This window comes from Aotus nancymaae, unplaced genomic scaffold, assembly GCF_030222135.1.
Source record: "Aotus nancymaae isolate 86718 unplaced genomic scaffold, 86718_ANA_hifiasm-v0.15.2.pri h1tg000064l_1, whole genome shotgun sequence".
Classification (NCBI taxonomy): Eukaryota; Metazoa; Chordata; class Mammalia; order Primates; family Aotidae; genus Aotus; species Aotus nancymaae.
Window position 1 is genome coordinate 3029204 of NW_026988479.1, and position 26846 is coordinate 3056049.

General features: G+C 37.3%; 1 protein-coding gene across 1 annotated transcript in view; it reads left to right on the plus strand.

The window, feature by feature from the left end:
• The first annotated feature begins 973 nt into the window (after positions 1-973).
• CCDC192 (coiled-coil domain containing 192) overlaps positions 974-26846 on the plus strand; it is a 211684-nt gene continuing 185811 nt past the window's right edge. Inside the window, exons 1-2 of the mRNA XM_064366283.1 lie at positions 974-1089; positions 4938-4995. Coding sequence (XP_064222353.1) covers positions 974-1089; positions 4938-4995 — 174 coding nt within the window. The remainder of the gene's footprint in view (positions 1090-4937; positions 4996-26846) is intronic.

A 26846-nucleotide genomic window follows, 5' to 3' on the forward strand; every position in this document is an offset into this window, starting at 1 on the left:
GATCTCTTGACCTAGTAATCCGCCCGCCTCGGCCTCCCAAAGTGCTGGGATTACAGGCGTGAGCCACCGCGCCTGGCAAATTATACTCTTTAATAGGTGAGTCTTAAGTATTTATTCTTGTTATTATTGTAGTTACTTGTTCTATAATGCTCTAACCCTAGAAACAAATTCTGTGATTGGAAGCATACCTGTCATGCCAATCTAATTTATTTTAGGATGAACAGTGTGACTAGATTGGGTGGGTTCAGGACATACAGACCAAAATCCAGGAGTGATTCTGATCTGTAGGCTGCAGAGCTCCTACATGTATTTCCTGTCAGAGCAGAAAGTGAAGTGAATACAGGTTCACTGGGGTCTGCAAATGCATCCAGGGAGAGATACAGCAACCGGCTGGAAGAAAGTGGCTGGTGGCTTTGGACAAGCAACAGGGAAGAAGGATCAGCAGCTGCAGTTGAGTTGTGACAATGAACAAAATACCAGCTAGTCAGGCACAATGAATCACTTGTGCACTCCTGTGTTAGGAAAGAAGCTTTCATGAGAATATGGCCAGGTGGGGTCTTCTATCTGGAGCGCATGGGTCCCAGGGAAAGCAGATCATTACCCTAAGGGGTTGGTCTGTGGTGAAACCACTGATTGCTTGTAAACCAATGCCTTTCTGGGTGTGCACTCCTCTCAGACAGCAGTGTGGCTGTTTCCTTAGCATTGGTTCTGGATGTAAACATGCCTGGGTTTGAGCACAAAACCAGTTTCTGTTCCACTTTGAATGAGTTTTCCAGAAATGATGACTATGTGGTGATTCTTCACCTATTCTCATGCCTGGATCTGATTTGTGAGATGTTTTGAGGGGTTACTGCGGCTTTATAACCGAGATTTATTTCTTTGGGAAGTTAACTGTCTTTTCCACAGCCATTGTGGTAGCCTAGCAACAAGGGACAGCAGAACAATAGCAGGGATTCTAAAACTCTAAGGAATGATGCCTGTTGACATCTCTCCCAGGGACAGGGGATCCCAGCGGGCCTGGCTTGAGATGGGACAATGCCATAGCAAGATATCTGTGTTCTCAGAATCTGTTACCCCAGAGAGAAGCAGGTAAGTTCCCAGCTCCTGTCATCCCAAAATAATTGTATAAAGTAGCTTTTATTCAGTACTTCAAAGAAAATCTTTCTTTAAAGTCTGGGGAGTAACAACAGATTTTATTCCTTTCCTGGAGAGTGACCCTCTTTCTTTGAAAGCTGCTGTCTTCCCAGATCATAGAGCACAGCCTAACACACAGTAGGGGTTCAATAAATATTTGTTGAACAAATAAAATGTCCCTTACTTGGTCTTCTCAGAGATCACACACTCACTCACCCCAGCCATTTTACTGATGTGGGAATGGGGAGCGTAAGAAGCCAGTCTTCTTTCAGTTGAAATGAAATGTCATCTTCACCACTTTCTTGCCAAGAGATGCACACAGAGAAAGCTGGGTCATTCTGCCTCTACATGTTCCCCACACAAAAACCTAAATCAACACGGGCTGGAAATATGGAAGTACAGCTCCCCTCTCTAATTGATTTACATTTATTAGTAGAAATTTTACATGTTGACACCATACTCATTTCCCTTTCAAATGTGGAAATATCTTCCATTTAAAATTTTGTTTTAAATCTTGAGTGAGAGATGACCACATCTCTGTAGCAGGAGCTACATCCTATAAGGCAGTATCCTTATGGGATGTTCACATGCAACCATGGTTCTGCTTTAAGTTTTTGTTTGTTTGTTCATTTTTGAGACGGAGTCTCACTCTGTCGCCCAGGCTGGAGTGCGATGGCGTGATCTCAGCTCACTGCAAACCTCCGCCTCCCGGGTTTTAAAACTTAACAAAGCAGGGTGGGCCTGTGATGAACAACTTTCAGATGAATAGCCCAGTGTACAATCAACAGAAAAAACAAGTGAAAAGCAGGATTTTGCTCTCACTGAAAATTATTATGAGTGTTTTTTACTCCTGGTGTATGGAGCTGAATGTTCTGTGCAGATAGAAAGCTGGGTTTTTGAGGCAGGAGACAGGGGAGTGTCATGCTATTCCTGTTGACCTTTAGGTAACTTCATTTCAGCTTCTTCACTTCGAAGCAGGAACTGGTCCCATGTGTCTTGTTTGCCTTCCCTTCTTCTTTCCCTTCTACTTTCCTCTTCTCATGCCCTTGAGACAGACCTTCTCCACAGTTTACATAAACTTAATGGGAACTTGCTCCTACGTTGTCTAAGTAAGGGAGAGTTAGGCGCTGGATCCAATTAATCTAAGGAACAAAACAGAATTTTCCCAGGAAGTCCTCTCCTATAAAAATTAAGTGCTCAATAGCTGTATTTCCTAGCCAATTTTAATAAAATCATTTATTCACCCAGACTAACTGGTGACTAATTAGTCCTCCAATTTGACATAAAAAGCATAAAGTAAAAAGTTTAGAAAGCAGATAGAAAGGAATTTCATTTAAAGGAAGGAAATTTCAATGTTCTTATAACACACTGAGAAAAAGCTATGTAAGATTGATATGCCCCTGCCAACAGAAATTTAAAGAAGTTTTTCCAGGTTTCCAATGAACCCTGAAGTAAGAAAAAACACTGCAATAAAAACAAGCTTCATAAACACATTGGTTAACTATATATTTTTTTATCTGAAGGCTAATAGGCTTTCTAAAGCTTTTTTCTCCCCCTTAATTATTGTACAACATGACTTCTCCTGTGTATGCTGAGTTACCATGGTTACTCTGAGGCCATGACTCACGACCTTTAAATATAATTGTCAGGCAGCCAAAGCTCTCATTTTTAAATCAGCAGTTTTGTTTCAGGCATAATTTTTTAAGTAGTCTCAGACTGTACTTTCTGTGGTGCATTTGTGGCACGTCTGATTACGCACATAAGGGTATTGCACTCACATACTTTGTTTTGCTTGGTTTCATTCAGTGACTGAATATGACTTTCTTACCTAGCATAAAAAATAAAGCACAGTCCTTGTCCTCTATGAGGGTGTTACTGAGAAAATGCAAAACACAGATACACACATCATTACATACATCATGAACCGTAATAAGGGCTACAAGAGGTGGGATGTCTGAAACCTGCTTGTGGAGTACAGAGGCAAGAAGCATTTCTGACCAGTAGGGTCTGAGGGCCTTCAGGCAGAGGCAGCATTTGAGTTACGGTGTGAAGAAATGGTAAGATTTCAACAAACAGAAAAGAGAGTATGAGTGTTTTGGCCGGAGGAAACAACTAAGAAAAGGATAAGCATGCACTCTGGACTAACAGGCAGTACAGTTGAGGGAAAACATCCGTTTTGTGAGTTTCACTCATAGAAGATGAAATTAGTTAGAAGGCTCAGTTTATTAAGATCCTTTAAAGCCATTTGTTGGTTTGTCCAGCAACTTCAGTGACCCGGAGTTTGTTTTCCATTTCATGATAAAGAGGTATTGTCAAGTAGAAAGTACCAAAATACTGTTTTTCTGCTGATTTGGGTGTCATGCGAGAAAAGCAATTACATATCTCAGAGCCCCAGTGTCTCCTTCCACTAAGTGAGAACTTAATTAATTTTGTTCAGTAGTCACTGATTACTTTGTGAACATTTTTAAATGGTTTCAATTTTTTAAAAAAGTGAGTGAAAGAAATGTTCACGGAAATATGGAAATAAAACAATATATTCATGAGGAAGATAGTGAGACAGAAAATAATAAAAATACCTTGGGATTTAAAAGTAAGGCTTTATTGATTGGCAACAACAGAAAGAAATATATTAAATCTATGAGGTTTATTAGATAGTTCATTTAACAAATATTTGTTGACCATCCTATCCTTCAAGATGCTGAGAGTGGAGTAGCAAAAACAACAGAAAAAAATTCCTATCTTCAAAGAGTTCACATTTTCAGTTGGGAGATGACACAAAAAATATAATAAATAAGAAAACTCTATAGTATGTTAGAATGTGATACGTATCACAGAGAAAACAGTATGGTGATGAGGTGAGGGGTTAAATTTTAAATGAGATACATATGGTAGGTCCCACTGAGCTGATGACATTCGAGCAAAGACAAGAAGGAAGGAAGACTACGCCAAGTGGAGAGACTTAGAGAAAGTGTTCTGGGACCCTGAGATGTTCTGGGAACTGAGTGAAGAAAGTATTTCAGAGAGTGATGAGTCATGTCAAAACCTGTTAAGGTGAGTTGTGAAAAATAATCACTGGGTATAAGAATGCAGAGATCTCTTCACATGTACCTCAAAACCTAAAATGCAATAAAAAAAAAATTAAAAAAAAGAATGCAGAGATCTTTGGTGAATTTGGCAAGTGCAGTTTCTGTGGAGTGGTACTAGTGAGAATAAGCCAATTGCAGCGGCTTTAGCAAAAAAATAAAAAATAAAAATAAAAGAGAAGGAATTGGAGAGAGTGAGAGTATAGTTTTGCTGTAACCTGAATTGCAAAAGAGGTCAGTGTAATCAAGTGGATGCTAAAGCGTTAAGGCTCAAGGCATGATAAATAACAACATGTTTATAAGTTAATGGAAATGATCCAGGAGATAGAGAGAGGAGAGAGAGGGAGAGAGAACAGGGTAGGAGACAATGAATTCTCCATGTCTGCTGATTCTTAGGAGGTTATGCTTTCCTCTCTCCACTTTTTTTTTTAGTTGAATTACAAGATTTTGCAGGTTTTCAGAACAGATTGTACTGTTCAGACTACTTATTCTCCAGAGAACCTTTAAAGGCTATTTTATCTTCTGCGAGTAAAGTTTACATTCCATTATTTTTATTTCCTTTAGAAATGTCCAGAAATTCACATTTGGAGGAAATACTTTAGAAAATTTATTTTAAATGTTACGGTGTAATGATCTATTCAACGTAGGTGCGGGGGTGTGTGTGCGCACATGCGTGCCTGAAATAAAATTTTGGAATTCTAAACTTTTACTTTATTTCAGCATGACGTCTGGAAGTTTAGAGTCAGATACACAAGAAAACAAAATATCGCTAAGCAATGTAGTTTGTATGAATTCTTTGTTTTAAAAAATCATTATTGGTAATGAAACTGACTTCTTTAATTAATATTGAGGTTTTCTTGATATTGTTTAGTTTTCACATTTTACTAGTAAAGATTTTAGAAACAAAACATAGAAAGTTGTTTTCCAAGAAGAAGACTGATGTAAAGTGGGGTGGAGTGGTAACTATGGGATTTTACTGAGGCTTTGGAAAAGTTGCATATGATGTGGCATGGCCTTTCTCATTTTGACATGTGATAAACGCCACACTGCTCCTACAATACTGTAGACATCCTGGGCTATTTTTTAAAGTGTTAGCTTGTATATGAGGAAACCCTGGAATTCACACATGAATGATGTACATCAGTTACAACACATTATTTGGTTTAGCTAGACTTGGGTATAAATCACAGTCTATTCCAGATATATCTAGTTTTATTCTCTTTCAAGTCAGCTCATGACATGTCTAGCTCTGACCCTTGAAGGCTTCTTACATTGTGAGCTGCATTATGTCCTGGGAAAGCTGGGTCCTTTCTACCTGAGCAACATTGAGTCCCTCCCTAGGCCTCGAGTGAAACTGTGGGTTGCTGAGAGGTGCTGGAGCTGAGTGATGGATACACAGAAGGTCATTATACCGGTTCTCTACTTGTATGTAAGTTTGAGGGTTTGTCTTTAAAAAGAAAAAATTAGCTATCTATATTTCCCCCAATCTCCTTTGATTCAGGTTGAAGACCCTCTGGACTCCACCAGAGACATTTCTGGAAAAATCTTTTCAGCTCTAATGTAGAGGCATTGTAGTATGGAGAAAAATTACAGGACTAGGAATCAAAAGACTTGGAATGAGGCCAAAATTTGCCATCTCTAAGCTGATGATAGCCAAGTCATTTAAACTCTCGAACCCTTATTTTTCATCTCTAGAATGAAGATAATGAGGCTTAACTAGTCTACTTCAAATAAGATTTTGGAGATATGAAAATGATTAAGTACCTGAAAGTGTGCAGGAGCATGGTTATTCAGAATTGATAGCATTCCACTGGCCTCCCCTGTGGGCCACGGGACTTTGTTCTTTAATTTCTCTATTTCTTTCTGGATTCAACAGTTCTGTTCTACCACTCCCTTCCAATCCCAGCATTACTAGCTATATTAGTTCATTCTCATACTGCTATAAAGAAATACCTGAGACTGGGTAATTTATAAAGAAAAGAGATTTAACTGGCTCGTGGTCCTGCGGGCAGTACAGGAAGCATAGTGGCTTCTGCTTCTTGGGAGGCCTCAGTAAGCTTCCAATTATGGCAAAAGGCAAAAAGGTAGCCAGGCATCTCACACAGTAGGAGCAGGAGCAACAGAGAGAGAGGACCGATGCTATACACTTTTTAGCAACCAGATCTCCTGAGAACTCACTCACCATCATGAGAACAGCACCAAGGCACCAAGATGATGGTGCTAAATCATTCATGGGAAACTGTCTCCATGATTTAATCATCTTCCACCAGGCCTCCGCCTCCAACATTGGGCGTTATAATTCAACATGAGATTTGGTTGGAGACGCAGATCCAAATCCCATCACTAGCTAAGAACAATTGATTCTCTTACAAGGTATACATCTGGAACCTCACTTCTGTGCAATTATTTTTGTTTATAAAATGTTAACATCTCTCATCTCAGTGTAGTTCATTTCACTTCGTCCTAGACAAACTGGACATAGCTGTCAAATTTATAGTTTTCAGAAAGAGAATTTATCTTGAAGAAATATTAGCCAAAGGCAAATCAAATTAGTTTGGTTTCAATTAAAAATGTATTATCTAACTCTAATGATAATTTAATCTTATGTTGCTTTTTTTAAAGCTAAGAAAACCTAGTAATGAAGTTTTACTTCATTTAATGGAGCTGTTTATAATTCTGTTGCTTAAAGAGTGTCTCTCACTGGACCACATGAAAATAATTTTTCTCTGGTTGGTGGGGACCCTTGAATTTGGGACATGGGAGTCTTCAGGGCTCCAATCTCTACTTAACTGCCCTGTCCTTTAAGGATGCTAATCAACCAGCACCCTAGAGGTAACCCTCTCATGGGCAGTATCTACACTGAAAAGGACAAGATGCCAATTACCCACCACGTTTAGGATTTCTGCCCAGGGCTCCAGTTAGCTTCCTGGAGTTCAGAATCGATCCCCTTCCAATTTTCATTTGACAAGGTTGGGAGCCCTGGGGCTTGAAGGAATTGGTTCCGCTTTTGTTTCTGATTTATATATACATATACATATCTATATATGCATATATATAGATATATTTCTTAAGAAATACATTTAGCTAGAGGACTTTGGGATTAGAGAACTCAAGGTGGTGGGGATATCCATGATTACTGCTGCCTTCCTCCACAGCACAGTCCCTTTTAAGTCAATGAACTCATAGAGCATAGAACTCAGCAGAATGGATTCTGCTGTGAACCATGAGGAACCAAATTGCAGGTGGATCTCAGTTGCCCTTTTTAAATAATTACTTTTAGTTTTGGTGGAGAAGACAGAGATGAGAAAATCTTTTCAATTCTTTGAAGCTTTCTTGACCACCAAGCAGAATTAACCACGCTCTCTCTGCCTTTGCGTCATGGTGGTTCTTTATTTGCCTTTACTCCACTATTCTCTGAATCTACTTTGACTTGTGGACTTCCTTAGTAAACTGTGCATTCCTAAAGAAAGGACTGGATTTTATTAGTCTCTGGAACAAAATTTCAGACATCAAAATGGCTCTCAACCAATATCATTTGAAATAAAACAAACAGACTGAGCTCCAGGAATAGTAGTATGTGGTTAAAATTCTCTGTCCCTCTGAATCCATAGAGCAGCACATGAGGGTGTCGTCTGGCATCATCATTGTTATATTGATAATTTTCTTCCTATTATTATTATTACCAATTTAGAAATTAAGAAATTGAGATTCAGGGAGATTCAAGGAGCTCCAGATGTTAAGTGATCAAAGAATATGTGTTTACTTTAAAACAGGAACCTTATGGAGTAATCCAGTAAGAGTTTATTTAAATCCACTCTCAGGTTCCAGGTAGTCCCCGTTAATCTCAACCCTATCTATTCCTTGGGCCTGCTGGAGAATTAGAATGTTATTTAAACGATTGCTTTTGTTGTATTTTAGCATCTTCTGACAGAATAGCTAGTGCATATAAATTATCTCATTTGAAATTGTTTAGGAAATAAAAATTCTATTGCAAGAAGGGTTGGCCTTAATTGGATCAGGACTGCTCCCTCTGAACTATTTCTGAGAATCTAAACACATAGAAATGAGCAATCTAAAACGTGTAATGTCATTGGTTATGTGGCGTGGTACATCTAAAAGTAAGACTATGGGTGTGAATTCATTAGCTCTAGAATATATATGAAGTATTTTGCTCAGTGTGCAAAACTAGGCTTATTATAAAATCCCGTAAGCCGTTTAACTTAAAAGTAATAATTTAGCAATGACTTTATTAAAGAATTATTATAAGTGCCAAAGATATGAAAGCACTTTTTGGTTTTTAATTTGTAACATCAAATCATAGCCCACTATATAGGAAGTCAGCTTTACCAAGTGACCCTAAAGTAGCTAAAAGATGTTGTATTTGATAAGTTGGGGAAAGTAAGCAGTGTCTTAGGTTGTGTCAAATTATATAAATTCAGTTCTTCTTCTAATACTTAGTGTAATATACTGATACTTTTGCTGGAAACATACATTTGTTCGTATTTCTGGTATCTATAAATGTTAACATTCTAAGATGACTTTCAAAAGATTCTTCTCTTTGATGAGAAAACTTTCAAATCATTGATGAATCAAGGTTATTACTATGTCAGTTGTGTTTTAAATGAACATTTCAAGTGATTTACAGTAGATGTCCTTGTTTATTGTTAAGGTGAGAACAATATAGAACTGTAAATCTATCTCTATTTAAATAAAGATTTGTGGCTGTTCTAGGAAATAGGTTGATTTTTTTACCACTTTAATAGGTAAGAAATTTTATCTCAAAATTCTTTGTTTTGCCTCTCCTTTCTTTCTCTTTCTTTCAGTTTTACTAAGTCATAATTGACACATTTAAACTATACAAGTCAATGAGTTTTGAAATATGTATACACATGTGAAGCTACCACCGCTATCAGGATACTGAGCCTATCTACCACCCTCAAAAATTACTCATGCTCCTTAGGAATTCCCCCACCTGCCTCTCCCCACCTGCCCACACCCCTCGAGCATTTCCTTGAGGTTTTTATAAATGGAGACATGCAGAATGTACCCTTTTTTACTGGTTTCTTTCACTCAGAAAAATTATTTTGAAATTTATCCATTTTGTAGTGTGTATCAATAACTCATTTTTATTGCAGAATAGTTTCCCATTGTATTGGAGTTACCAATTTGTTTATCTCTGCTACAAATTGGACATGGTTTGTTTGTCCCCATCAAATCTCAGGTTGAGCTTTGATCTCCAGTGTTAGAAGGAGTTCTAATGGGAGGTGTTTGGGTCATGGCAGTGGATCCCTCATGAATAGATTAACACCTTCCCTTGCGGGTGAGTTCTCAATAAGCTGATTGTTAAAAAGAGTCTGGCACCTGCCTGCTTTTTCACCTTGCATCCTTTCTTACCGTATATCTGTACATTCCTGCTCCTTCCACCATTAGTGGAAGCAGTCTGAGATCCTCCAGAAACCAAGCAGATGCTGGCACCATGTTTCTTGTACAGCCTACAGAACCATGAGCCAAATAACCTTTTTTCATTTTTAATTACCCAGCCTCAGGTATTCTTTTATAGCAACACGCAACAGACTAAGACAATCCGTTGCCTGTTGACTGACATTTAGATAATTTCCAGTTTTAGGTTCTTAAAAATATGGCTTCTATGAATATTCATGCGTGAGTCTTTGTCTAGGCATATGCTTTCTTTTCTCTTGGGTAAATACACAAGAATGGAATGGTGCATTCATATGGTAGATGTACTTTTGACTTTTAAAAAACTGCTAAACTGTTTTTCAAAGTCATTGTATCGTTTAACATCCCACCAGTAATGCATGAAAATTTTAGCTCATCTACATTCTTTGCAACTCTATGATGGTCAGCCTTTAAATTTTTAGTCATTCTGATAGATTCAGTCATATCTCATTGTGGTTTTAATTTGCATTTCGTTAATAGCTAATGGTGTTGAGCATCTTTTCACTTGCTTGTTTGCCATCCTTAGATCTTATTTACTGAAGTATTTATTTAAGCCTTTTGTCCATTTTCAAGTTGTGTTGTTAGTTTCTTATTCAATATCGAGAGTTTAAAACATGTAATTTGGATATAATTAATTTTTATATATATTTTGCACGTATTTTCTACTGTCTGCATTTGGTCTTCTAATTCCCTTAGTACTGTCTGTAGATGAGCAGAAGTTTTCTACTTTGATGATATCTAATTCATTTATTTGTATTTTCATGGACTATGCTTTTGGCATCTGATCTAAAAAGTCTTTGCCCAAGGTTACAAATAGTTCTCCTAATTTTTATTCTAGAAATGTTATAATTTTAGGTAATTTTTTCCTGTTTTTTTCATGTTTTAAAAAGTAATTGACACATAATTATTGTACATATTTTTGGGGTACAGTGTGATGTTTTAATATGTGTATACAATGTATAATGATCAAATTAGGATAATTAGCATATCTATTACCTCAGACATTTATCATTTCTGTGGTAAGAACAGTAAAAAACCTCTTTTCCAGCTATTTTGAAATACACAAATGTATCATTGTTAACATTTATCGTTTGCAGTGGAACACTAGAACTTATTCCTCCTATCTAGCTATATCTTTGTATTCATTGACCACCGTCTCCCTATACCACCATCTCCCCTACCTTCCTCAGCCTCTGGTAACCACTATTTTACTCTCTACTTCTATGAAATCGATTTTTTTTACATTCCATATATAAGTAACATTATGCAGTATTTTTCTTTCTGTGTCTGGCTTATTTCACTTGTCATGATGTTTGCCAGGTCCAACTACGTTACTGCAAATGACACAGTTTCATTCTTTTTTATGGCTGAATAGTATTCCATTGCGTAAATAGATCACATTTTCTTTAGTCACTCATCCATTGATGGACACTTAGTTGGAGTTCATATCTTTGCTATTGTGAATAGTGCTGCAATAAATATGAGTGTGCAGATATCTCTTTGACATACTAATTTCATTTCCTTTGGATATATACCCAGTAGTGGGGTTATTGGATCATATGGCAATTCTATTAATTTATTTATTTTTAGGCAGAATCTCTGCTATAAAAGAATACTTGAGGCTGGGTAATAAAACTTTGTCACTCAGGCTAGAGTGCAGTGGTGTGGTCTCGGCTCACTGCAACCTCTGCCTCCCAGGTTCAAGCAATTCTCCTGCCTCAGCCTCCTGAGTAGCTGGGACTACAGGTACATGCCACCATGCCTGGCTAATTTTTGTATTTTTTTTAGCAGAGACGGGGTTTCAACTACTGACCTCAAGTGATCCGCCTGCCTCATCCTCTCAAAGTGCTGGGATTATAGGCATGAACCATTGTGTCCAGCCAGTAGTTGTGTTTTTAAATTTTGAGAAATCTCCCTTCTGTTTTCCACAGTAGTGGTACTAATTTACAATCTCACCAACAATATATAAGAATCTCCCATTCTCCATGCTCTCTCCAGCATTCATTATTTTTTGACTTTTTGATAATATCCATTCTAACTAGAATGAGATGATGTGTCATTGTGGTTTTGATTTCTATTTTCCCAATTAGTAAATTTGAGCATTTTAAAACTATACCTGTTAGCAATTCTTTGTCTTTTGAGAAATGTCTATTTTGGTCTTTTGCCCATTTTTAATCAGATTATTAGGGTTTTTTTGCTGTTGAGTTGTTCTGGTTTCTTATATATTCTGCTTATTAACCCCTTGTCAGATCCATACTTTGTGAAAAAATTTTCTCCCATTCTGTAGGTTCCTTCTTCACTGTGTCGATAGCTTCCTTTGCAATCCAGAAGCTTTTCAAATTGATGTAATCCCATTCATCTAATTTTGCTTTTGTTACATGTGCTTTTGATGTCTTATTCAAAAAAATCCTCACCCCTACCAATCTCACAAAGCATTTTCCCTATATTTTATTCTAGTGTTTTCATAGTTTCAGTTTTTACATTTAAGTCTTTAATCGATTTTGAGTTGATTTCTGTAAGTTGGGTGAGATGGAGACTAGTTTTATTCTTCTGCATGTGGATGTCCAGTTTTCCCAGCACCATTTATTGAAGAGACAGTCCTTTCCCCAGCGTGTATTATTGGCAACTTAGTTGAAGTTCAATTGGCTGTAAATATGTGGATTTCAGTATTTTATGCCAGTACCATGCTGTTTTGTTTACCATTGCTTTGCACTATATTTGAAAGTAAGGTAGTGTGCCTCTAGCTTGGTTCTATTTGATCAAGATTGCTTTAGCTATTTGGGATCTTTTGTGGTTCCATACAAATTTCGGGATAGTTTTTTCTATTTCTGTGAGGAATACCTTTGGCATTTTGATAGGGATTTCGTTTAATCTGTAAATTGCTTTAGATGTGAGGACATTTTAATAATATTAATATATATCCATGAACATGAGAAATCTTTCCATTTATTTCTGTCCTCCATTTCTTTCATCAATATTTTCTAGTTTTCATTGTAAAGATCTGTTTTTGTGTGAAGTCTTTGGAGTTTCCTATACAAAAGATCATGTCATCTGTAAACAGGAACAATTTGATTTCTTCCCTTATGGTTTGAAGACCCTGTATTTCTTTCTACTGTGTAATTGCTCTGACTAGGGCTTCCAGTACTATGTCGAATAAAACTGTTAAAAGTTTGCATCTTTGTTTTGTTCCTGATTTAAGTGAAAATGCTTTCAACTTTTCTCCATTTGGTATGATATTAGATGTGGCTTTGTTACACATGGTCTTTATTGTGCTGAGGCACGTTCCTTCTATACCAAATTTGTTGCGAGTTTTTATCATCAAGGGATGTTGCATTTCATTAAATGCATCTTTTTTTTTTTTTTTTTTTGCATCTGTTGAAATGATCATATGTTTTTGGCCTTTATTCTGTTGATATGATGAGTAATGTTTATTGATTTGTGAATATTGAACTACCCTTGCATCCCTGGTATGAAGATCACTTAATCATGATGAATAGTCTTTTTGATATGCTATTGGATTTGATTTGCTAGCATTTTCTTGAGGATTTTTGCATCTATGTTCATCACAAATATTGGCCTGTAGTTTTTTTCCTTGTTGTGTCCTTGCCTGGTTTTGGTATCAGGGTAATGCTCACTTCATAGACTGAGTTAGAAAGAGTTTTCTTCACTTTAATTGTTTGGAATAGTTTAAGAAGAATTTATATTAGTTCTTTAAATGTTTGGTAGATTTCAGCTGTGAAACTGTCAGGTCCCGAGCTTCTTTCTCTGATGGGATACTTTCTATTACTAATTCAATCTTGTTATTTGCTATTTGTCAGTCCAGGTGTACTATTTCTTCATGTTTCATTCTTGATAGGTTGTACATATTCTCTTTTTATATTTAAGTTTATATCCCATTTTGAATTAATTTTGGCTGCTGATGACTCACAGCTGAGTCTCTCTCTAGATGTTTCCCTCAGCTAAGAGAACTCCATTGTGCCACAATTACCTGCCCCACTTCCTTCTTCATAGGATTAACCTTCATTCAACGACTGCTTATGCAGGGCCATAAGGTGTGACCTCCTTACTTTGGGAGCAATTCTGAAGGGCTAGCCCAGCTCCATATCTCCCCTTGAAATTGGCTGAAGTCTCTGTTGTATTTTTCCTTCTCTCCTTCCTTTATAGGGGCCATCTCCAATAAGTCTTCTGTAGCCAAATCTCTCTTTCAGACTCTGTTTCCTGGAACCCTAATCTCATACAATCACAAGATCAGAATAAATCATAACCTAATGAATTAGGTTGTGTGAATGAAAATTAATAAGAAATGTTAAACAGCCATGGTATTATCACTGAAGGCAAGACAAAAAAAATTAATAGAAACTGTCATTGTAACTGACAGAACTTTAGAGAAATCTTTCTTAATATATATATAATTTAAATGAAAATCTGTTTGCAAACTTTAGGGAATTAAAATATTTTATTCAACAAATCATTGTAATGTTTATATATTCAATTTTAAGAATTTACTTTTTGCCACAAAAGAACACAGATAGTATGTAATTTGAATCTTTATTTCTAGATTCTTCTGCTAAAAGGAAGTAATGTTATTTCCCCAGATCTTATTTACCTACATTATACTTTCCTGTTCCCATTTCCTTCCCTGCCCCTATATAACTATCTTCACCCAATTTAAATAGTGTAGCCTAAATCCTCTTCAGAAAAAAGCTTCTACAGATTTCAGCTCAAGCAGTGCATAGAAAGAGGGTAGTATTAGTATCCTTGTAATTGGGGATTTTTTTTTTTTGGCCTGATATCAAGAAAGATCAAAACTTCAATTAATTTTATTTAATTTGATTATCATTAATTTTTTTAAAGAAAAAGGAAGAAAGAAAGAGAGAGAAAAAAAGAAAAAAAAAAGAATGAAGAAGAGGAAGAAAAAGGAAGAGAAAGAGGGAGAGAGAACGGGAATATTGCTTTATTGCCCAGGCTAGAATACAGTCTAAAAATGGGAATTGAAAACCTCTTTTATGCCAATAATTGTGCTTAACAATGGAGACAGGAAGGAATAAGGGAAGAAACTAACAAGCAACCAACCAATATTTCATTTAAACCTATGAAATGCTATGCAATTGCTGAGGAGTGATTTACTTGCAATTATGTAGTCACTTTTGGAATAAGTCTGATATGGTACTGATAAGAATGTATGTTTTGTGTATTTGAAGTGGAGAGTTCTATAAATGTTTATTAAGTTTACTTGTTCCGGGTCTGAATTCAAGTCCTGGATATCCTTGTTAATTTTCTATCTTGTTGATCAGTCTAATATTGACAATGTGATGTTACAGTCTTCCACTATTATTGTGTGGGAGGCTAAGTCTCTATAAGTCATTAAGAACTTGTCTTATGTATCTGGGTGCTCCTGTATTGGGTGCGTGTATATACAGGATCGTTAGCTCTTCTTGTTGCATTTGATCCTTTTACCATTATGTAATGTCCTTCTTTGCCTCTTTTGATTTTTGTTGCTTTAAGGTCTATTTTATCAGAGGTGAGAATTGCAACTCCTGCTTTTTATTTATTTATTTATGTTTGCTCTCTGGTTGGTAAATCTTCCTCTGTCCCTTTGAGTCTTTGTGTATCGTTGCATGTGAGATGGGTCTGGATACAGCGTACTGATGGGTTTTGGCTTTTTATCCAGTTAATAATATATATGAGTTTAATACTGCCATTTGATGCTAGCTGGATGTATTTTTGGAAAGTCTGATACTGGTTGTTCGTTTATATGTGTAGTGCTTCTTTCAGAAGCTTCTGCAAAGCAGGCCTGGTGATGGTAAAATCTCTAAGTGCTTGCTTGTTTGCAAAAGATTTTATTTTTCCTTCACTTTTGAAGCTCAGTTTGGCTGGATATGAAATTCTAGGTTGAAAGTTCTTTTCTTTAAGGATGTTGAATATTGGCCCCCACTCTTTTCTGGCTTGTAGGGTTTCTGCTGAGAGATCTGCTGTAAGTCTGATAGGCTTCCCTTTGTGGGTAACCTGACCTTTCTCTCTGGCTGCTCTTAGTATTTTCTCCTTCATTTCAACCCTAGTGAATCTGACGATTATGTGCCTCAGGGTTGGTCTTCTTGAAGAATATCTTTGTGGTGTTCTCTGTATTACCTGGAGTTGAATATTGACCTGTCTTACTAGGTTGGGAAAGTTTTCCTGAATAATCTCCTGAAGAGTATTTTCCAACTTGGATTCATTCTCTTCATCACATTCAGGTACACCTATCAAACGTAGTTAGGTCTTTTCACATAGTCCCGTATTTCTTGGAGACTTTGCTCATTCTTTTTTATCCTTTTTTCTCTAATCTTGACTTCTCGTTTTATTTCGTTAAGTTGGTCTTCGAACTCTGATATCCTTTTTTCTGCTTGATCAATTCGACTGTTAAAACGTGTGCATTCTTCACGAAGTTCTCATGTTGTGTTTTTCAGCTCCATTAATTCACCTATATTCCTCTCCAAATTGTCTATTCTCATTAGCATTTCGTCAAACCTTTTTTCAAAGTTCTTAGTTTCTTCGCATTGGGTTAGACCAAGTTCTTTTAATTCACAGAAGTTTCTTATCATCCACCTTCTGAAGTCTACTTCTGTTAATGGATCGCACTTGTTCTCCATCAGGGCTTGTTCCATTGCTGATGAGGAACTGTGATCACCTGTAGAGGGAGAGGCATTCTGATTTTGGGTATTCTCAGCTTTTTTATGCTGGTTTCTTCCCATCATTGTAAATTTATCGACCTGTCGTCTTTGTAATTTCCGACTTTCAAATTAGGTTTCTGAGTGGACATTGAACTTGTTGATTCCCAGCACCGAAATCTGAGCAATCCACTGCACCGGCCAAAACAACTTTTCTGCCCGGGAATCGGCCAAAAGGGGACCCAGTCCCGCTCACTCTACACAAAAAACTGCCTTGCTGAGGCACCAGCAAAACTGCTGTGCCAGCCACAAGAGTCACGCTAGCGACCCGTGGGGCTCCTCCGCTGGGAATCTCCTAGTCTGTGAGCAAAAAAAATTCATCTGAAAGTGTGGCATCCTCTCATTCTCTGCACTTTCACTAGGAGCTACTATCCCGAGCTGCTAGTGGTCAGCCATCTTGGATCTCTCTCAGATTATCATTAATTTTTTAAAGTTATCTGCTGCAATTAGCTAAATTCTTAAAATTTTATTTACCTTAATAGTTTATTTTTCCTTCAGAAAACCATTCAAGGTGGGAAGCAGAGGGTCTCTAGGGAACTCTCTTTACCTGAGAATGCATTTCTGCAACCTGACCAACTATGGTGTCATTGTGAGGGCTCTATTCTGAAGTTATGCATATAGCTTCTGTATTCCTTCATCAGCCAAAGAAGTCACATGGTCCCAAAGACTTCAAGCCTGCAAAAGTAAAATCGTATTATGCATCTGGGAAACGTTTTAGAACTATCTTGTGGACAGAAAGTTATAGCAATATAAAACTAGACCTTTAAAAGAAAAAAAAAAACCTAAGAAGGAAATACTATAGATAGATACAAAATAAAGAAAAGCATTATCTCCAGAAGTTCTTATTTTAATAATAAGTGCTATTTAACTTGAGAGCAGAGGCCATAAAAAAGATCTTAGTGATTTAAAATGGAATTGGCCAAAGATCTGGGAAGTGTCCTTTAGAAAATGATCCTTCACAAACAACTGGGCAAGACAACCTATTTCATTTTTAATTTATATGATAGTGCAAATGTAAAAGAAACAAAAGGTCCTGTCTTCATGAAAATGTGTTCTTTTAATTTTTTAAAATGTCAACAGGCAAAGAAATTTGGAAAACATGTGGCACTGAAACAGATTGTTTACAGACAGAATGTTTTTCAGAATTTCCCCAAGAGGCACCAGTGGTGCAAAGAACCTCTATAAATGGAAGCATTTGAGTGTCTCCAAATTTGTTTCATCAGATACCGATGACATTTTTCTCCATTTGGCTCCTTCAAATGGCAAAAAGTTCCTAACAACTGGCATAATTTGAGGAAAGCATATTAATTTATGCTGTGTAGTGCTGGCACATTTTATTCTCTATGAGAGTGGAAATGTTGAGGAGTTTGTACATATAGAAAGAAGGGAATTTGGTAATGTGAAAAGAGGAGAGAAATATATATCCTTAGAGATTAAGGGTTACTCTGTACTAACATTTTGAATAAAATCAAATTTTATATGCAACTTGCTCATCCTCTGGAAACTGAATATTTAAATCAGGGAAGACTGGGTAAGGGGAAGCATGTTTTGGAAATTATCTTGTTTAAAATCTTTTAAAATTTTTAATTGTTGTGGGTACACAGTAGGTGTATATACTTATGGGGTATATGAGATGAAATGTTTTGATACAGGCATAAATATAAGATAATAACAACAGGATAAATGGGTATCCATCACCTCAAGCTTTTATACTTTCTTTTGTTACAAACAATCCAATTATACTCTTTTAGTTATTTTAAAATGTACAATAAGTTATTGTTGACTGTAGCCACCCTATTATGCTATCAAATATTAGATCTTATTCATTTTCTCTAATTTTGTGCCCATTAACCATCCTCACTTCTTCATATACACCCTTTCCAGCCTCTGTTAGCCATCCTTCTACTTTTTATCTCCATGGATTCAATTGTTTTAATTTTTAGCTCCCCAAAATGCTTGAGAACGTGCAAAGTTTGTCCTTCTGTGACAGGTTTATTTCACTTAACATAATGTCCTTCAGTTTCATCCATATTGCTGAAAATGACAGGATCTCACTCTTTTTTATGGCTGACTAGTACTCCATTGTGTATATGTACCACATTTTCTTTATCTATTCATCTGTTGATGGACACTTAGATTGCTTCCAAATCTTTTTTTGTTTTTTTGGTGGTTTTTTTTTTTGAGCCAGATCTCACTCGGTTGCCAGGCTGGAGTGCAGTGGTGAGATCTTGGCTTACTGCAACCTCCGTCTCCTAGGTTTAAGCAATTCTCCTGCCTCAGCCTCCCAGTAGCTGGGATTACAGGCATGCACCACCACACCCAGCTAGTTTTTGTATTTTTAGTAGAGACAAGGTTTCACCATGTTGGCCAGGATGGTCTTGATCTCCTGACCTCGTGATCCACCAACCTCAGCCTGCCAAAGTGCTGGGATTACAGGCATGAGCCACTGCGTCCATCCGGATTGCTTCCAAGTCTTGGCTATTGTGAATACTGCTGCAGTAAACATGGGAGTGCAGGTATCTCTTCAATATACTGATTTTCTTTCTTTTCGATATATACCAAGCAGTGGGATTGCTGAATCATGTGGTAGCTCATTTTTAGTTTTTTAAATAAACCTCCTGTATTAGTCCGTTCTCACATTGCTATAAAGAATCACCTGAGACTGGGTAATTTATTAAGGAAAGAGGATCAATTGGCTCATGGTTCTGCTGGCTGTCCAGGAAGCATGGCTGGGAGGCCTCAGGAAACTTACAATCACAGTGGAAGTTGAAGAGGAGGGAGGCACATCTTGCATGGCCAGAGCAGGAAGAAGAGAGAGAGAGGGAGGTGCCACACTTTTAAACAACCAGATCTTGTGAGAACTTACTCACTATCATGAGAACAGCAAGGGGCATGTCCACTCCCTGATCCAATAATCTACCACCAGGCTCCTCCTCCAACATTGGGGATCACAATTCACCTTGAGATTAGAGCAAGGACACAAATTCAGACCATAGACCATATTATTCTCACTCTGTCCCCAACCCCCCACCAAATCTCATGTCCTTCTCACATTGCAAAATACAATCAACCCTTCTCAACAGTCCCCTAAGTCTTAAATCATTTCAGCATTAACTTAAAAGTCTACAGTCCAAAGTATCATCTGAGACAAGGTAAGTCCCTTTTGCCTATAAGCATGTAAAATCAAAACCAATTCATTACTTCCAAGATATCATGGGGGTACCGGCATTGCGTAAATACTCCTATTCCAAAAAGGAAAAACCAGTCCAAACAAAGGAGCTACAGGCCCCATGCAAGTCCAAAACTCAGCGGGGCAGTCATTAAATCTTAAAGCTCTAAAACAATCTCCTTTAACTCCATGTTTCACATCTAGGCAATACTGATGAAATGGGTGGAATCCCAAGGCCTTGTGCAGCTCTGCCCCTGTTGTTCTGCAGGGTACAGCCCCCATGGCTGCTTTCATGGGCTAGCATTGAGTGCCTGCAGCTTTTCCAGGTGCATGGTGCAAGCTGTTGGTGGATCTACCATGCTGGGGTCTGGAGGATGGTGGCCCTCTTCTCACAGCTCCACTAGGCAGTGCCCCAGTGGGGACTCTGTGTGTAGGCTCCAACCCCATATTTCTCCTCCACACTGCCCTAGTAGGGGTTCTCCACGAGAGCTTTGCCCCTGCAGCAGACTTCTGCCTGGATATCCAGGCCTTTCCATACATTCTCTGAAATCTAGGCAGAAGCTCCCAAGCCTCAACTCTCACACTCTGCACCCACAGACTTAATACCACGTGGAAGTCTCCAAGGCTTATAACTTGTACCCTCTGAAACAATAGGCTGAGCTGTTTCTTTAAGGTACAGACCTTAAGATGGCTAGACCTGGAGTGGCTATGATGCATGGTACCATGTCCTGAAACTGTACAGAGCAGCAAAGTCTTGGGCCTGGCCACAAAACCATTCTTCCTTCCTTGGCCTCCAGACCTATAATGAGAGGGCTACCATGAAGTTCTCTGAAACGTCTTCAAGGCGTTTTCTTCATTACCTTGGAAATCAACATTTTGCTTCTTTTTACATATGCAAATTTCTGCAGCTGGCTTGAATTCCTCCCCAGAAAATGGGTTTCTCTTTTCCACCACATGACTGGGCTGCAAATTTTCCAAACTTTTACATTCTGCTTCCCTTTTAGATATAAGTTTCAGTTGCAGATCATTTATTTGCTCATACATATGACCATATGCTGTTAGAACCAGCCAGGGCATATCTTGAATGCTTTGCTGCTTAGAAATTTCTTCTATGGATACCCTAAATCATCTCTCTCATGTTCAATATTCTACATATCCCTAGAGCAGAGGCACAATGCCTCCAACCTCTTTACTAATACATAAAAGTGACATTTCTCCAGTTCCCAAGAAGTTCCTCATCTTCATCTGAAACCACCTCAGCTTGGACTTCATTGCCTATATCACTATCAGCATTTTGCTCACAACCATTCAACAAGTCTCTAGGAGTTCCAAACTCTTCATCATCTTTCTGTCTTCTTCTGAGCCCTCCAAACTCTTCTAACCTCTGCCAATTACTGAGTCTCAAAACTGCTTCCACATTTTCAGGTAACTTTATAGCAATGCCACACTCCTGGTATTAATATTCTGTATCGGTCAATTCTTGTATTGTTATAAAGAACTACCTGGACTGAGTAATTTATAGATAAAAGAAGTTTGATTGGCTCATGATTCCACAATCTGTACAGGAAGAATGGCTGTGGAGGCTTCAGGAAACCTGCAATCATGTACAAGGCTAAGGGGAAGGAGGCATGTCTCACATGAAGGGGGGAGGTGCCACACACTTTTAAACAACCAGATCTTGTGAGGACCAACTACCATGAGAACAGCAAAGGGGAGTCTGCCTCAATGATCCAATCACCTCCCACCAGGCTCCTCCTCCAACATTGGGAATTACAATTCAACATGAGATTTGGATGGGGATACAAATTTAAACCATATCACCTACATTCTGTTCTTCATAGTAGCTGTATTAATTTACATTTCCACCAACATGTATGAGGGTTCCCTTTTCTCCAAATTCCCACCAGCATTTGTCATTGCCTGTCTTTTGGATAAAAGCCATTTTAACTGGGGTGAGATGATATCTTATGTAGTTTTGATCTGAGTTCCTCCGATGATCAGTGATGTCAGCACCTCTTCGTATGCCTGTTTGCCATCCATATGTCTTCTTTTGAGGAACGTCAATTCAGATCTTTTGCCCATTTTTAATTAGAGTATTAGTTTTTTTACTATTGTTTGAGCTCCTTATGTATCCTGGCTATTAATCCCTTGTCAGATGGGCAGTTTGCAAATATTTTCTCCCATTTGTGAGTTGTTTCTTCACTTTGTTGACTATTTCTTTTGCTATACAGAAAGTCTTTAACTTGATGTGATTCCATTTGTCCATTTTTGCTTTGGTTCTCTATGCTTATGGAGTATTACTTATGAAATATTTCCCCAAAACTATGTGCTGGAGAGTTTCCCCCAATGTTTTCTTTTAGTAGTTTCATAGTTGAAGTCTTAGATTTAAGTATTTCATCCATTTTGATTTGATTTTTGTATATGGAGAAACATAGGGGTTAAGTTTCATTCTTCTTCATATGGATATCCAGTTTTCCCAGCACCATTTATTGAAGAGACTGTCCTTTCTCCAATGTCTGTTCTTGGCATCTTTGTCAAAAATGAGTTCACTCTATATGTATGAATTTATTTCTGGGTTCTCTATTTTGTTCCATTGGTCTGTTTTCATTTTTGTGCCAGTATCATGCTGTTTTGGTTACTACAGCTCTGTGGTATAATTTGAAGTCAGGTAATGTGATTCCTTCAGTTTTGTTCTTTTTGCTCAGGATATCTTTGGTTATTCTGGGTCTTTTTGTGGTTCCATACAATTCTTGGAATTTTTTAAAAATTCTGTGAAGAATTTCATTGGTATTTTGGTAGAGATTGCATTGAATCTGTAAATTGCTTTGGGCAGCATGGATATTTTAACAATATTTATTCTTCCAGCCCATGGACATGGAATGCTTTTTCTTTTTTTTCATATACTCTTCAATTTCTTGCATTAATGTTTTATAGTTTTTTGTTGTAGAGATCTTTCATTTATTTGGCTAAGTTTATTCCTGGGTATTTTATTTTATTTGTAGCTCTTGTAAATGGGATTACTTTCTTGATTTCTTTTTTCGGGTTGTTTGCTCTTGGCATATATAAATGTTACTGATTTTTGTATGTTGATTTTGTATTCTACAACTTTACTAAATTTGTGAGTTCTAATAGCTTTTTTAATGATGTCTTCAGATTTTGCTAAACATAAGATCATATTATCTTCAAACAAGAATAATTTGACTTCTTCCTTTCCAATTCAGATGCTCTCTATTTCATTCTCATCTCATTGCTCTAGGTAGGAGTTCTAGTACTAAGTTGAATAACAGTGGTGAAAGTGGAGAGACCATCAAAATTATTCACTCTAACTTTGAGAGCATACTTCAATTGCTATGATCTGAAGAAAATTACTTTTCAAAACTGTTTAAAATTTCCTTAAGAGAGGATATCCTTCCAAGGGGTTAGGAAAGTTGCTCAATCTAGACTTTTCCTTTGAGAGGCTTTCTCTGGATGCTTGGGGAAGTTGGCAGAGAGTGCAGGTGGCAGCAGGGTAAACAGCACAAGGATGCAGGCTCTCAGGAAGGTCTGACCTCTGGCTGCCCTCAATCTCACCAGGCAGATTGGGTAACATCAGCTTAATTTATTTTGATAGTTTTGTTAAACTGAAATTTGCTGCTGGGAATAATAGCCCCAGGTCTTCATGTCAATAGCTGAACTGTTTATGTTAGGTCAGGTATCAGAGTCCATTGGTTATTTTGAAATATGTTTAAATATTTCAATTAATGTGGTATATTACCTGAACTTAGGTTCAGAGAAATAGAAGGTTTTTCTAAGTTTCATTAGCACTTGCTTCTTCAAGAAGTTGATTGTCTCCTTGAAGTTATGCATCAACATGCAAAGATGACAAGATAATTTGGATTCTGAAAATTCTGTATCTCATAAGAAAAGTTATCACTTACCATTGTTTCAATCCATTTAAGAAGTATTTCCAAATACTCAAAATAAGTGATTGAAAAATATTTATAATGTTTATTACAATATAATATACCTTGATTTATTAAGGTCTTGCCTCAAATGCCTAAGGAAAATGCTAGAAATTCTAGAAAAACCTGCTTTCTCTAGAGGCTATTTCTACCTGCAGTCTTCCTTAAATAAAAACATCTATGTCTGTGGTGACTACATTACAAATTCTATTAATCTTTCTTCTGAATTATAACAGCATTGAGTTTTTGCCTCCTAATGTGTTCTCACATTCTTTTCTGATAATTATGTTATTGAAAATCCAGAAAGAAGTCTTCCATAGTACTTTCTTTGTGATCACTCATCATGTAATGTTGAAATCCAAATGTACTAAATGGTTGAAACTGGTTTGTGTTTTAAAAAATGTCTAGGCTGGGTGCAGTGGCCACGCCAGTAATCCCAGCACTTTGGGAGGCTGAGGCAGGTGGATCATTAAGTCAGGAGATCAAGACTATCCTACCCAACATGTTGAAACCCCATCTTTACTGAAAATACAAAAATTAGTTGAGCATGGTGGTGCGTCTCTAGTCCCAGCTACTTGGAAGGCTGAGGCAGGAAAATCACTTGAACCTGGGAGACAGAGGTTGCAGTGAGCCAAGACAGCACCACTGCAGTCCAGCCTGGCAACAGAGTAAGACTCTATCTAAAAAAAAAAAAAAAATGTCCAGTACCTGCAAGATAACTTTCAAATATTCATGTACTCACCCCTATGTATACTAGGAAAGTAGTCATCATCACTCGCCATCTGAACTAAATAAAGCCATCTAAATTTTTTTTATTTTCAAAGTCATTTTTCAAATAATTTACAGAAAGATAAAGGCATAATAGAAAAACTGATTGGAAATTATAATAAAAGTTAAACATAGCAGAATTCTTTATATCAAATGCAAAAATCAGTGCACACACATTATAAAAGACAAAAGAATATTGTCATATATTCAGTTAGTAAAAGAGAAAAGTCCAAGTTCTTGTTGCAAAATATGGTGTGGTACAGTCTGTCCCATATGAGAGTACCCTATTTTCTTTATGGTCCATAGAAACAGGTTGTTGACTCATTGATTCATGAGTTTGAAGAAATTTATTAAGGTTTGTAGGAAATCATGATCTAAAGATTCACAGCCTATTTCACTTACATGATCAATTCCATCACTGACATTAGTGTGTAAGGTAGCACTGTCCAACAGAAATATATTTCAAATTATATATGTTATTAAAAAGTTTTCCAGAAGCCACATTGAAAATTTTAAACATGTGAAATTAAATTTTAATAATACATGTTATTTAACGTCACATATTGAAAATATTATTTCAACATATAATTTATATAAAAATATTAATAAGATACCTGACATTCTCATTTATTGTACTAAAGCTTCAAAATCAATGTGTATTTTATATTTAAAACACATCTCAAGTCAACCTAACCATATTTTAAGTACCTGAATGTCACATGTAGTTAGTGGCTACCTAGTGGGACAGTACTGGTCCAGAGAGCTTGCTGTAACTCTTGATATTTGTCTTCTGATTTGTCTAAGAATTGTGAAATGTCTCCCTCTGTCAGTTTTCTTCTGTTTGGTCATTATAGATGGAAAAAGGAAAATCCATATTTTCAACTGTGTTCAATAAAAGCTAAAAACATACTATACATGTGATAACTCCTCTTCTATACCATCTTGAAAGATGATGCAATACTTTTGGCAACACAGTATAAAATTGAAAAATGATTATTAATTTCACTATTTGTCTTTCTAGTAGGTTCCATTATTTTTTGTTTTTCTCTTTAGTCTTTTTTTAGAGTCATAGTTGCAAATAATTGATGAATAAGAAAAAAATAATTTCTAGGATGACAAAATAGCAAAAATGTTTAAAATGTTGTAAAAAGAAGTTCACTAAGATCCCACAATATATCCTAGCTTTATAGAAGGCTCAATGGACATGTATGATAATTGCAAGATATAATAAATTTTATTTTATTTAAAAACAAATGTATGTTATCATTGTTCTTTGTAAGACTATTAAGAATTAATAAAATTCATGAAATCTCAATTTTTACAAATAAAACTGCTCAAAAAAAGAAACAAAACTATAATTGAGTCCAATGAACTCTGATGGTATCTGGAGGGTTAAATCGCATTAATTAAACAGCATGTGAGGGAAAACTTCAGAGACACATTTACTTTTTAGTCTCCCTTTCTTCTCCATAAGCTTTCATCTCATAGGACTTTTCTCAAGTTTTCCCCTCAAAAATTCTTTGAAAAACTTTCTCTATTAGCCCCAGTCCACACTCTGTTCATCTCAAAAGCCCTAAAGAACCTTTCTAACAAGAAGGTCACCCAGGGGAGAGGCAGCAGCCATCATTACAACTCCAGTCTGCCATTTTCTCCTGTGGGTGCCAGGGAGACTGGGCAGTTTGAACCCAGGAGGAATTCCCCACAGCACAGCACAGTGGCTGTGACAGATCATGGCCAGACTGTCTCTTTAGGCTGGGCCCCGACATATCCTTCCTTACCGGTCAGGGCCTCCCTGTGGGAATTTCAGCCATTCTGGCCAGAGGTTTACAGACAGAACTCTGATCTCCCTGGGATCAAACCCCTCAGGTAAGGGGCTCAGCAGGCTTAGTCTTTCCCCTTGCTGGTTCTGAGGAATCCAGGCAGTCTGTATGAGTGGGATTCCCCCCAGAACAATGCACCCCTTCCACCAAGGGGCCACCAGAGTGCTTCATTAAGCAGTTCTTTGATCTCATGCCTCCTGACTGGGTGAGACCCCACAACAGTGGTTGCCAGATACCTTATACAGGAGCATTCCTGCTGGCACCAGTTTGGTGCCCCTCTGGGACAGAGCTCCCAGAGGAAGGAGTGGACAGCCTTCTTTGCTGTTCTGCAGCTGCTCCTGGTTATAGCTTCATGTGTAGGAGGGACCCAGGCAAATAGGGTCTGGAATGGACCCTCAGCAAACCACAGCAGGTCTATGGAAGATGGGCCTGTTAAAAGAAAAACAAACAGACAGCAACCACATCATCAACAAAAAGTCTCCACAAAAACCCCATCCAAAAGTCAGCAGCCTTAAAGATCAAAGCTGTATTAACTCATTCTGAAAACTCAAAAAGCCAGAGTGCCTCTTCTCCTCCAAATGATCACAGCACCTCTCCAGCAAAGGAACAGAACTGGGTAGAGACTACGATGGATAAACTGAAAGAAGTAGGCTTCAGAAGGTGGGTAATAATGAACTTTGCTGAGCTAAAGGAGCCTGTTCTAACCCAATGCAAAAAAAGCTAAGAACCACAATAAAACACTATAGGAGCTGTTAACCAGAATAACC